At 38.0% G+C, this 12,516-nt stretch overlaps 2 protein-coding genes across 8 annotated transcripts in view; one reads left to right on the plus strand and one right to left on the minus strand.

The window, feature by feature from the left end:
- LOC116670074 (sorting nexin-14) overlaps positions 1-1,918 on the plus strand; it is an 18,399-nt gene extending 16,481 nt beyond the window's left edge. For 6 of the 7 annotated variants that reach the window (XM_032500367.1, XM_032500372.1, XM_032500370.1 and 3 more), the window contains 2 exons: positions 453-509; positions 1,584-1,918. In XM_032500367.1, the coding sequence (XP_032356258.1) occupies positions 453-509; positions 1,584-1,625 (99 nt within the window). In that variant the 3' untranslated portion in view covers positions 1,626-1,918. The remainder of the gene's footprint in view (positions 1-452; positions 510-1,583) is intronic. The other variant, XM_032500369.1, reaches the window with a different exon arrangement.
- Positions 1,919-2,312: 394 nt separating this feature from the next.
- Positions 2,313-8,902, minus strand: LOC116670076 (snake venom 5'-nucleotidase). Its single transcript, XM_032500375.1, is given in 10 exon segments — positions 2,313-3,189; positions 4,950-5,150; positions 5,351-5,500; positions 5,586-5,694; positions 6,771-6,834; positions 6,836-6,917; positions 7,239-7,436; positions 7,678-7,866; positions 8,123-8,345; positions 8,492-8,902. Coding segments are annotated over 10 exon segments (1,713 nt in total). The 5' UTR covers positions 8,831-8,902; the 3' UTR covers positions 2,313-3,031.
- Positions 8,903-12,516: the final 3,614 nt, after the last annotated feature.

The following is a 12,516-nucleotide window of genomic DNA, read 5'->3' on the forward strand; positions in this document are numbered from 1 at the left end:
CACACACACACACACACACACACACACACACACACACACACACAGATACAGTGGTGGAAGAAACTGAAAACTATCAAAACAGTTCTGTCAATCAACTAAGTGTTTAATGTGCTAATCGTTTCAGCTGGACTTGTATGCTGTTATATTCTTGGGTGGTTTCATTTATAATAATAAATAAGAACTATATTTATAACTACTTTATAACTACTATTGTAATTATATATGACATCTATTTTGTGTGCAAAACTCTCTGAAATGTAGTGGAGTAGAAGTAGAAAGTGCCATGAAAAGAAAAGACTTGAGTAAAGTAAAAGTACCTTAAATTTGTCACATTCCACCACTGTGCACGCACGCACAGACAGCATGTTTTTACTTCCCTGCTTGAATGGATGTTGAATATGAAGATCATGAGCATTAATCCTTTTCATCCTCTACCTGCTTTTGGCCTTCAGCTGACATATGTGCTGTTGGACATCGCCATTCAAGAACTTTTCCCTGAGCTAAACAAGGTATACAGATAATATCCTTGGTTTCTAAAGAAATATAGAGTTGGAATATTCACCCATACATCCATTATTTATACCGTCTTATAGTTTGCAGGGTTGCCAGGGGAATCTGAATATATTTGGACAAAAAATGTATTTATTAATCTGTATCATATCTGTAAATATCATTATTACACCTGTTTTTAATTAACAAATGAAAACTGTGACTGTATGATAATGTCTGACAAATGACAGATCACTAGAAGTAGATACAGAGATACTATATCATGACATGAAGTTAAATATTTAAATCACTATTTTCTTTTAGCTTAATGCTTACTAATAAGTATGCCAAGGTCTTTTTAAGGCAATTTACGTGATTGGAACTCACTGCAATAGTCACTTCTATTATACGCTTTAAAGTGTCCCTGTAATTACCTTATACAATGTTGTATGTCGTAATATCTCAATTCAACATTGTAGTGTTTTGGAAGTTGAAAATCCACTGTTGTTGTTACACAGTTACAGAGCCAAGATTAGCTGTAGTGATGTTGTTTCAAAGAGTGTGAAAAAGGTTTAGATTTCTGCATATTTTTGCCAGAATAGTTATATGTTATCCAGACAGATGTGCTATTTGTTTCAGGTATTTTCCTATAAATTAGAAGACAAGCAAGCAATGAAGAATTAACAAGTTTACATTACATGCAACCAAAACGTTTGTGTTTTCTATGGACTGAAAGCGTATCTTCTTCTATATTTGATTTTCTCAATGTAAATATCAGACAAATGTCATACATCACAGTTTTTCTGAGGGTTCTCATTCAGGTAGTTCAATGTATTGTTTGGGCTGTTGATTGTTTTTGATGTACGGTATACATATTTTTTATCAACTTAAGATATATTATGAAATTGTATATATATAATGTTCAACTTTTCTTTGAACTAATACAATAACATTCGTCATATCTATTATGGATTTTAGGATATCTTGTGTAATTAATAAAAACAAAATATTTAGTGTTCAAATCTCAAATCAATGTATATTTGACAACAGAGAATGTTTATTTTAGTGCTTACGTTGTGTTTGTGTTTCCTCAGCAGGTGCAGAAGGACACCGCTGTGATGGCTCCATGGATGTAAAATGAACACTTCAATTCCCATGAGCTCACATGCTTTCTAGGCATTACACCAAGCCAAAACACATGCAGAGATGTGTTTGTTCGGTTTCCAAAAACATGTAGATCACATGTTCAGTATCTGACCTGGATGCATGGCACAGCAGGAAGAGGAAACCCAAGGCTTTTGCTAAATAAATTATATAAATAAATTATATAACAGTGGTCTTTGTGTAATTAGTCTGAACTATAACGGCAGCAGTGTAAAAGTGTGCTGTTTGACAGCTGTAGTTGATTGCAGTAAAACTTTGAAGAAATCCAAATAACTTTATTAATTATTAATTAACTTAATTTTAACTGCAGCCAAATGTTCCACTAAGTTTCCATCATTACAAAATATCAGGACAGACAATAGTCTTAAATCTTTTAAGCCTCCAATGGCTATTTGGTTGTTTTACTTTTGTGTGATGGGGGGGGGAATATCATTCTTGAATGATATTTGCAAGAATGTGTAACAGAAACACAACATAATTTTCTTTTTTTACAGTAAGTAATTTAACTTCATTTTAATTAAGGCTTGAGTTTTAGTTGACAATTTGTCAACTATGATTAAATAATTCATAATAAAAAAGAATCCTTAACAGTAGAACTATTACTATAACATGAATTTCATGACTCATATTGATAACTTGTTGTTACAATGCAATTTTTCTTTGATACGTAAAAAAAGAATACCTGAGAAAATGCCATTCATTTCCATTTTTAATATTTAATTTTTACAGCGTGTGTAAATATGTCAAGTGCATACAGGGAAAGGTTTAAAAGGGTAATGGTCATAACAAAGCAAAAAAATGATGGCTTATTTACAGATCATATCTACACTACATCTGCTGTAGCAATACATTTCTTTCTGTAACTTGATGATGGACATACTCAAATAGCAAAAATTCTTTATAAAATATAGATGTATAGGCACATTCAGGTGCATGAATACTTTAAAGCTTTGGCTTGTTTCCATCCATTATTTTTCAGTAATGAAAGGCAGATATAGCAGTCGACAGCTTTTCCTTTGTTCATTATCCCACTAAGAAGTTGAACGCTCCTTGCAGTCTTTGAACTCTTTCATACCATATAGACATTCATGACACTTCAGTTCCCTTAGATTCACAAAAAAAAATACATACCACAAATGACTTACACGCACTTTTAAGTCAACAATAATAGTAGTAGTAATATCCAATACATACTGTATTTACCGTTTTCATATTTAAGTAATTGACAAAATCGACCCTGAGGCTAAACCTGCAATCCTGTTGTCTTCTAGTTATCCTTGGCAGTGAAGGCAGCGAGATAGAAAGGCAGTTAACAAAGTCCCAGAGGAGTTTTCAAGCAGCCAAGCGTGCCCTTGATCACAGTTCCCGAGACTGCCAATCAGAGGATCAGGGACAGACATAAACCCAGCAGCAACAATCCAAGGCTACGAGCTGTAAAGACACCCGAGTTCCTGAATGTGATCCGGCCTTCGACTGCTGGGTACACACGCTTCATGTCCGAGATGTATTTGAATAAAACAGAAATGTCCATGTCACCTTCAAGATGTGGGAAAATGACAGCAATGATTAGTATTTGGTTGGCATTTGATGATATTTTACAAATACAATTGAATCTACCTGCTTCCCATACTTAAAACCAAATTATTCTCTATTTCAACAGTGCTGTTAGATTTGTGTCAGACAGCTGCAGAGCAATTTAAAAAATATGCATCTGCTTCAAATAAAACATTCCCACCAGAGTGAGTTAAATGAGTTCACCAAGAGGGGACCCTCTTAAAATGAGCAGATAGGGACTCTTTCCTAAGACGTGAAAATTACTGATGGATAAACGGCCCCGGCAGTGTCTTGCTTCTGACAACTGCAGTCATTATGTCCTTGGATTAATTTCAAGTAAGTGAAATGCAATGATACATTTAAAGATAACAAATTAATGAGGGGACTGTCAATGCAAAATATTTTTATTCTAAATTACTGCACAGAAAGAAAATACACAATAACAAGAGTCTACAGCTACGCTAATGGCTCTGTGGGGCTGTATTTATAGGCAAAGTGGAATTTTTAGTTAATGCTAACATTAGCATGCTAACATGTTACAGTGACAATGCTCATGTTAAGCATGTGTTTATCATGCTCACTATCTTTGACTAGCGTGTTAGCATGCTAATATTTGATAAATAGCACTAACCACCAAGTACAGCTAAGACTGATGGGAACGTCATTAGTTTAACATTAAGTCATAAACCAAAATCTTGGACAAATTGACAAAACAAATTGCCAATACGTCCAATAGATGTTAAAGGAATATGTCACCGTTTGTGGAAATAGGGCTTATCACGTTCTCCCCTAGCTATAGATAGGTGGGTCAAAGCATGTTTGTCTCAGTGCATGCCTTGTTTTAGTCCAGTGTAACACCGGCAGCACCCCCGCTAGTTAGCTTAGCATAGTGAATAGAATCCTATGTTGTTGGTTAGCATGTTGTGAGTAAAAGTGAGCCAACAAAAAACAACAACCTAATAATTACTTCTTGTGGCCTACATATTCACAACGAGTACAAATAGCAATGCAGATTAACACTTTCTGTATATAATATATTATATACCTGCCTAGGAAATTCTTAGTTTAGTAATTAGTCTTAATCTGTAAAAGTATGCAGGCCACAAGAAGTATTTACGTTTTTTTTTGTTAGAACAGAAATTGCTTGGGTGCAACATGTTTCAGGCTCGATGCTCCACCCCAGACAACATCCTGCTTTTCATAACATGTCCACTCTTTCTTCTGTGTGCTTTTGCTGATCTGTTTATGAAACATACTTTAACACTGTTTTGACATTTGAAAAAATGTAAAAAGATTTTGGGTGAGAAGTTTGAGGAATCTGAGCCAGAGAACCAGCTTTTTGCAGTACAACAGTTAAAGATCAGAGGTTAAATAGGGCCGACAGCTGCTCAAATCTGTTTTTCCAAGATGTTTCACAGGTAACTAAAAATGTGGAGGATTCATCAAATTCATTAATCATTCGAATATTCTTCCATAAAGACCATTCAGAAACATTTAAAAGTTGCTAGTGAGCACCACCTTTAAAGACTTTGAGACATTCGAGAGTGAGCAGTCATGGTAGATGCTGTCTCTTTCTTAACTTTCATTTTTTGAGTATTAAACTTACAGGGAAATTAAACTAACTATGCTTGTTGGCTGACTTTATACATTTTATTAAACAAATTTAGTATATTAAAAACATTTCATTTAAAGTAAATGCTCATCTTATCTCACACAATAACTGAACTGCCTCTGCTGCCCACCTGTGTTATGCTTCAGTAACTCCTCCTTGATCATAGTAAAGCCATCACCTCCGTCCACAATGTATGAAGGCATGACCACAGTGTACGTCTTCTCCGGGTCTAAGGGTTCATACTTGGGCACACGGCACTCAGTGCAGAGCATAGACAGAGACACTACACGCTGGTTGACTGGTTTGGAGAGGTCATACTGAATGTGAATGCCTAGAATTGTCAGAGAGTAAAGGATGAATGTTATGTGTGCTTAAGGACATTAGAAACAAATACAAACCTTGGAAGACTGGAATCAAAATGTCCTTACCAGTAATTACCAGTATTACTCCTTTAAAACAACATCTGACTAGAGAAAGTATCAGTTAATATTATTCTAGGAGACTGAAACAGGTGTGAACCAGAAAACAGACCTGAGACTTGAAGAAATTCTCCAGACATGCTTCCATATCTGTGAATGGAGTGTTCAAATGCCTTTTTCACTGTTGATCCCTTTATCTGGACCAAGTCGATGGTTCCTCCAAACGGTAAGACGGTGAGTATCTCCTCCATAGTTATGGAACCTTAAAGTACGGGAAAACTATAACTGCTGCCAGTGCAAAGTGGCCTTTGTAATTAAGCACTCAGTATTTCTGTAGAAAAACGTACCATTTTTGTAGTGCTCGTTAATAGCTGTCCGTACAGACCCACTATTCAGCATACATATGCCCACATGATTCCACTGCAGCTCACTTGAATACTTTAAATTGTGATAAATCTAGCACCGCAAAGGGGAAAACATGTTATACAGGAGGCAAACTCAACTTCTTGAAAATAGTTGCTCTCCTCTGCTTGTGGAGATCAACCTTTTGTCACTGTCCCTAAAGAGTGAGTGATTGATATTCACATCAGCTCCTTCCTCCAGCCCTTTAATTTCCAAGAATAACATGCACAGGCAGGATTTGAGTTTACAATCAATTTTAAAGTTGGTGTTCACTAAGGATGTTTATATGTGACAAAAAGAAAACTTTTCTCTTTTGTCTTAGTTATTAAAGCTATAATGTGTAGTTTCCGTTGCCGCAATGAGGAATTCTAAATAATGACTACAAAACTCGAGCATGCGCCCCCACCCATCGTCCACGTAGCTGCTAGTAGCTAAGGAAGACATGGAGGATTAAAAAAGCATGATGGACTCTTCAGAAGAGGTTCTCACTACCCGATGTGAGTCGAGTGCAGATTTGAGTTGCGCATGCTCAGATTTAAACAGTTCACGGCATAACGTGTTGTGAAATTTGTGAATTTCATGAAATAACAAACTTCTCATTACAAACAATAACAGAAGATGGAAATCATTTCAAAAACGTTTTAGCTATGGTTGTTTGATTGCTAACGTTAGCTCAAAATACCATTCAAGTGACAGCCTTTGTTGTGTTTGATGGCTAACTGTTAGCCAACAGTGACCAAACTTCATTATGTAGCTAGGTCCATTTTCACTGTATTGACATTACCAAAGTCTCTCATTAGCGTCTTGTAGGCTACTTGTCGCAAAGTGACGCATGCGCAACTCACATCTGCACTCGACTTGCATCGAGCAGTGACAATCTTCACTTGAGCCTCTCTGCGGGAAATTTACGAGACGGTAAAATCTTCTGAACAACTGAGAACTGAGAACTACAGAGAGTAATGTGTGGAGGTGATAGTCTTACTGTAATTAGCTTTGTAGCAACTCATTTGGCAATGGCTTGAATGTAACAGAAGTTTATTAACATCAACAAGTTACGCACTAAAGCTTTAATGAACTAAACAACAGCGTGAGGGAGAAACTAAGGCTGTCTGAATAATAATAAATATTACCATAGCATCACATATCAGGTTTCCAAGGTTACACTCCCGAAATCGACACTCTTCAAATGTCCTAGACTAAGGTCTGTCCGACATAACGCGAGGAATACTGGGCCAAGTCTTTTTTCCACTTCTCAATGTCAGCAAGGACTTCTGGATCTGAGAGTAACACAATGAGCAAAACTTGTGTTAGCAAAAAAATGATGAAAACATGACAGATGTACGCCTTAACTAGATGCAGTTACATTTTTTACATAAGCTACAAGGCTAGTCAAAGCATTTTACCCGCTAATTGAACATCACAGTTATTACCAAAATTATTTTAAGATTATTATTATTTATTGATTTCCTTACACACAGACGGACAGAAATGTCACGTCAAGTCATTTTACATGTTAAATCTTGTTTTTTCTTCTGTAAAACAACTAAAAAGTCAAACATAGGCCGCATGTGTAATTACTGATATTCATTCCAGGCTACCTTGACGTATGCTACTGTCCATTAGGATGGGGTTTCCAACAGCTTTAACTACATTCCCGAAGTCGTCAAAGGTAAGTTTTAAGTAGCCAAGGTACTTCCCAAAGGCAAAGGCCTGGACCACTGGCACGTTTCTCCCATCGTTAGACCTCACCATAAAAGGGTATAGACCTGCGGGCACTCCAGTGGATGGGTGGTTTCCTGCCAAGAAAGTTTGCAGTACACGGTTTCTCATTTCCAGTGACAGTGAAGGTTAAACAATGTTTTTCCTCTTGCAGTTTGGAACCTATTTGTTGTACGAAGCACAGTTTAAGTATCTGAGCACAGTGTGAATGCTAAAAAAGGACTTCTGCAGCCAAATTAAATACAAAAAAAACTGTTAAAAGATACAACCTCAGCCACTAAAGCAGGACAGAACGGAATAAAATGGGATACTAAATACCAGTATAGAGGAATGTGTTGGTGTGTCCTCCAATAACGACATCAACTCCTCTCACGCGCGTGGCGATATCTCGATCCACGTCAAAGCCAGAGTGGCCCAGGGCGATGATCTTATTATATCCCTGTGTTTCCAGCTCATCAACCTGAACCTGAAGGGCCTTCACTTCATCCTCAAACTTTAAGTGTTGGCCTAACAGACAGGGGAAAAATGGAAACAAGTGCTGAAAAGTAAGCAAACATCTGTAGTGCATTAGAAAACAGTGGGAAAAAAACTATTAGCCTACGTAACCACACTGGAAAAAGCTCCAGATGGTGTATTAAATCCAAGTTTCATTATTAAATCTCCTGGACTAACAAAGCTTTAACTTAATGAACTGCTGCATGCAACAATTAAGCATTACATACATTAAACACTTCACCAATCAAACAAAAGAATATGCTGGTACCTGGCATGGATAAGAAGGGGGTCTCAGCAGTGGTGTAGCCCACCACGACTACTTTCTCTGAGCCCACATTTACGACTGTGTAGGGCTGGTAGTAGCGGCTGAGCTTTGGGGCCAGAGTCTGGTCAGGTATAATGTTGGCACTCACCACAGAGCAAGTAACATTTTGGAGGAAGTACTGAATGAGACCCTCCACTCCGTTGTCAAACTCATGGTTTCCAAAAGCCTTAAATACAAAAGAACACAGATTTTATTAACTAATAAACTCCAGTGAGTTCATCTAATCAAAGACTGCATCTATAATTATGCTAGCAATTTATCTCAGAAACATGTTAACAAAAACATAAAGAACACAATTAGAAGAACATTTACCATAGCATCATAACCGAGTTTGTTCATGAAGTGCGCTGCTTCGGCGCCTTTATAGTAGTTGAACCAGACAGTTCCCTGAAACTGGTCTCCAGCATCCAACAACAACACGTTCTTCTCCTTTTTCCTGATCTCTGACACTTTAGTGAACCGCCTGGCGACCCCGCCGAAGCATGGACCCCCGGCTGGACACTTCCCCGAGTCCTCGCTGGTCTCCTCGATTCGTGCATGGTTGTCGTTTGTGTGAAGCAGCGTCACCTCGAAAGTCGAGAGTGTGCTCGAACAGTTTAGAAAGATACAGAGCAAGGTCAAGAGAGCGCACCGCGAGGTCCAGACGCTCATCGTGTCGTTGTGCGTAAAAACGCGCCAGTTACAGAAAGTAAGCTATAGCACATGAACAAGGTGGGGGCTTTTCCTCAAGACAAGGATGTGATAAACTATACACAGGGGGAGATACTGGGCTCACAACACTAGATAGTTCCCGCCTGGACAAAAAGAAGAAACTAATAAGTTTATTAATGGTTTATAATTAAAATATTAATAATGTAGTCATATTAATGATTTTTTTAGACCCTATTCACGTTTATTAATATTTGGTTTGGACCCTCCCTTCAACTTAAAATAGGCAACATCCTCCCCCCAGTATCTTTCATGCCCAATATTTGAATGGAAAATATTTTCACATACCCTCTCCATTTAACTTTACCAAAGGTCTGTTGCGACTGCTAGGACAAATACTGAAAATATGACCCTCCTCACTAATTTCCACAAAACTATAATAGCTCACATACAAAATATTGACTATTTACAACCTTACAGCATATTACTGAGGCTTCTGGGGTGATCTCTAGTCTAGGTTCTAGTGCCTGTAAACCAGCACCCCTTAGTGGAGAGAATGAGACTAAAAACCTAAAAAGTAATCAAATGTTATTCAAATAGAAGCATTGTGGCTCCCAAACTTTATTTTCCTTATAGGTGAAATACTCTAAGAGAAATATAACCTAATAGCATAGGGAATTAATTCAGTAATAGCTGAAATATCTTAGACTCATAAACAGCAAGGATTAAATTATTGTTATGATTTAATGTGTACTTAAAAAAAATACATATGTCAGATTGCCTGTGAAGACTCTTTTTTTTGTGGCAGCCTTTAGAAAACTAACAAAGTATAAAACACAATTTCCATTGTTACAAGGGGGAATGACAATAATTATTTTTGAACTTTTTAGGTTTCATTTCAGTTTCCCCTGCTGTACAAGTGCAGACTTTTTGGGTCCATGAGCATCTATCCACAGACATTTCTGAGTGAGGAACAAAAAGAGGCCGTTCTCAGCAATGAGGGAGGAACATCAACATCAGTAACACTTGACACAACAATATGAAATAACCCAGCAAGTGATGGAAATTGAAAATAACTCAATAATAGAAACACTCAAGTGTGAATAAAAGTGCATGCATCATTGCACAGTAAGTTTGTGCGTTCAGCAACAAATCTCATTGGCCTTTGCAGAAACCCTGAGTTGCTGTCAAGTCAGCATCCACCCTTCTTACAGTTTTTAGTTATTTCTCTATCTTCTTGTTTAGTTTTTAATCACTACTTATACACTTCTGTTATGATCATTCCTGGTGATGTCTGGGTATGGGCGACGGTGGTACTGCTGTAACAGTAGCTACAGCAGGAGCAGGCAGTAATCATCGTCAAAAGGCAGGCAGAAGTCTAATAACAATCAGGTAGGCAAAAGTACAAAAGGAGCAGGCAAGAAACATAAACAGGAAACAGGCTAAAGTCCAAAAACACCAAGGAAGCAAAATTGAGAGAAAACAATGGAAAGAGTGACATAGAGACAACTACAATCTGGCGGAGGTGAAGTGGGAATGGTGAGTATTTAAGTGCTGGTGAGAGGGGAAGCTGAAAGCAAACAGGTGAATCAAATTACGGGCGGAGATAATAATCATACGGGCGGGAAAGCAGACAAAGGCAGAAAGACAAGTGACCAAGGATACTGTATAACCAAACAATGGATTTCAAAACAAAACAGGAAGTAGATATACAAACTGAAAACTTGAAACAACAGAAACTTGACAAAACCATGACAGGTTTAGCTCACGAGACATCCAAAGTAGGCTAAGTTACTGTATGCTACACTTGAAATGCAACGCCGGATCTGTAACTTAAGCAAAACATTCATTGTGACTATATGACCTCCCTGTAATGCTAACTCAGTAATACAGTGGGCAATACAGCGCCGTAAGAAAAGACAAAAACTGAAAGTTACACATAGCCACTTTATTATGAAGAAGTTGAAAGCTTTAAGTTAACATGCTTATTTTAGACAGCATGACTCCAGAATAAATAATTTATGTTTACTAATTAATTTTAGTATGCCTACTAATGTAAACTTGATTTGTCTACTGCATCAACTAACTGCTCTGTGTTAAAACAACTTGACCAGTTAAGTTCCACCTTGTGTAAAAACTTAAACGGTTTAAGGCAACGGGTTTCCGCGAAAATTTCTAGTAAAGTCAACTAATTCGGTTTAACTGTGTGCATCTGGTGCAGTTTGACACAGGAGTTGACACAGTTAGACAGATGGTGTTGTACTTGAAGAACACACACACACGCACGCACGCACGCACACAAACACACACACACACACACACACACACACACACACACACACACACACACACACTCACACACACACACACACACACACACACACAGAGTGATATTGGGTTTCTCAAGCCTATGAGGAGTGCTGAATCCCCCTGTATACTTTTTTCCTTCTGTATACTGCTCTTTTGTGGGGCTAAAAGCCCTTTCTTGCACAGACTAAAAGTGTTAAATGCAGCAGTTATAAAGGGGGTTAACCTTCTGATATGTTTGACAATAGTCTTCATAGGTAGTGAGGTGAGAAGTGTTTACCCAATAAATCATCTGTTCTGGAACTCTTTTATACACTGCTTTGAAATGAAGCAGCAGCTGCAACCACAACCTTTCAAATATTTACATTTACATTACATACACAATGATTTATAATGTTTTGCCATTATCCATAGCCTTGCATTGCACATATTGCTGCCAGGGTGATGAAATTCAGTAAGCTTGTTCCTAACTTCCACTCCGTGCCCGTCCTGCTCAATAACCTGTCCTCTTCACACTCCACGAGCCTTTCCCCACACCAGCACTGATGTGTGCTATTACCAATTATTTGCACACTCAGAATTAGGCTGGTCGCCTCCTCTCACTATCACCCTAATTCTGTTCTCAAACCTCACACGTACAGTATATAAGTAAAGACACACATCAAAGAGCAGCATGTCTAGATTATTACAATGTTTGCAGTCTATACTGCAAGGTAACCCTTTAATTGTTAAAACAAGACCATCTGTGATATTGCAGCTGCATGCTGTGAATGTTTAGAGAGAGAATGATATGCATTATGCAACAACCCTCAGGGACTGACACAATGGTAACACTGCAACATCATTACCAGAGCTTAATAAATAAATTCTACGCTTCCCCGTTTTCCTCCTCAAAGTGCGAACTAGTTCCAGCTCTTAAAAGTGCTGATATAACTCATAACTGCCTGCAGTCAGTCTCCCAATCTGACCATGCAGTCTCCAAATGGACTTGGACACTTTCACTCAAGCCAAAATGAGTCTGACCGCAGTAAAACAGGCCTGTTATCAACCAGTGAGTCATCATCACCACCACTTAGCTCATTTCCTGTCACATGTTTTCCTTTAGGGAATGTAATTCTGCCCTATGTAGTGCATTTAAGTATACACTTTTTACCATCTTCTTCCTGGTAGCTGTGTGCTGTAATGTTACTTGGATTAGCCCTTTACTTGAGTGACCTACACAATATTCACAGCAAGGGACTCACAATACTGGGGCACAACCCCTCCAAAAAGTGTCTCAGTCCCGTACATGGTGGACTGGGCATGTGTACATATAATTGTCAGATTTGGAAAGACTTCCAAAAAGCTTCCAGTTGTAAATAGAAGCCCATATCTCCACCGTT

Source organism: Etheostoma spectabile, chromosome 20 (assembly GCF_008692095.1).
Source record: "Etheostoma spectabile isolate EspeVRDwgs_2016 chromosome 20, UIUC_Espe_1.0, whole genome shotgun sequence".
NCBI classification, from domain to species: Eukaryota; Metazoa; Chordata; class Actinopteri; order Perciformes; family Percidae; genus Etheostoma; species Etheostoma spectabile.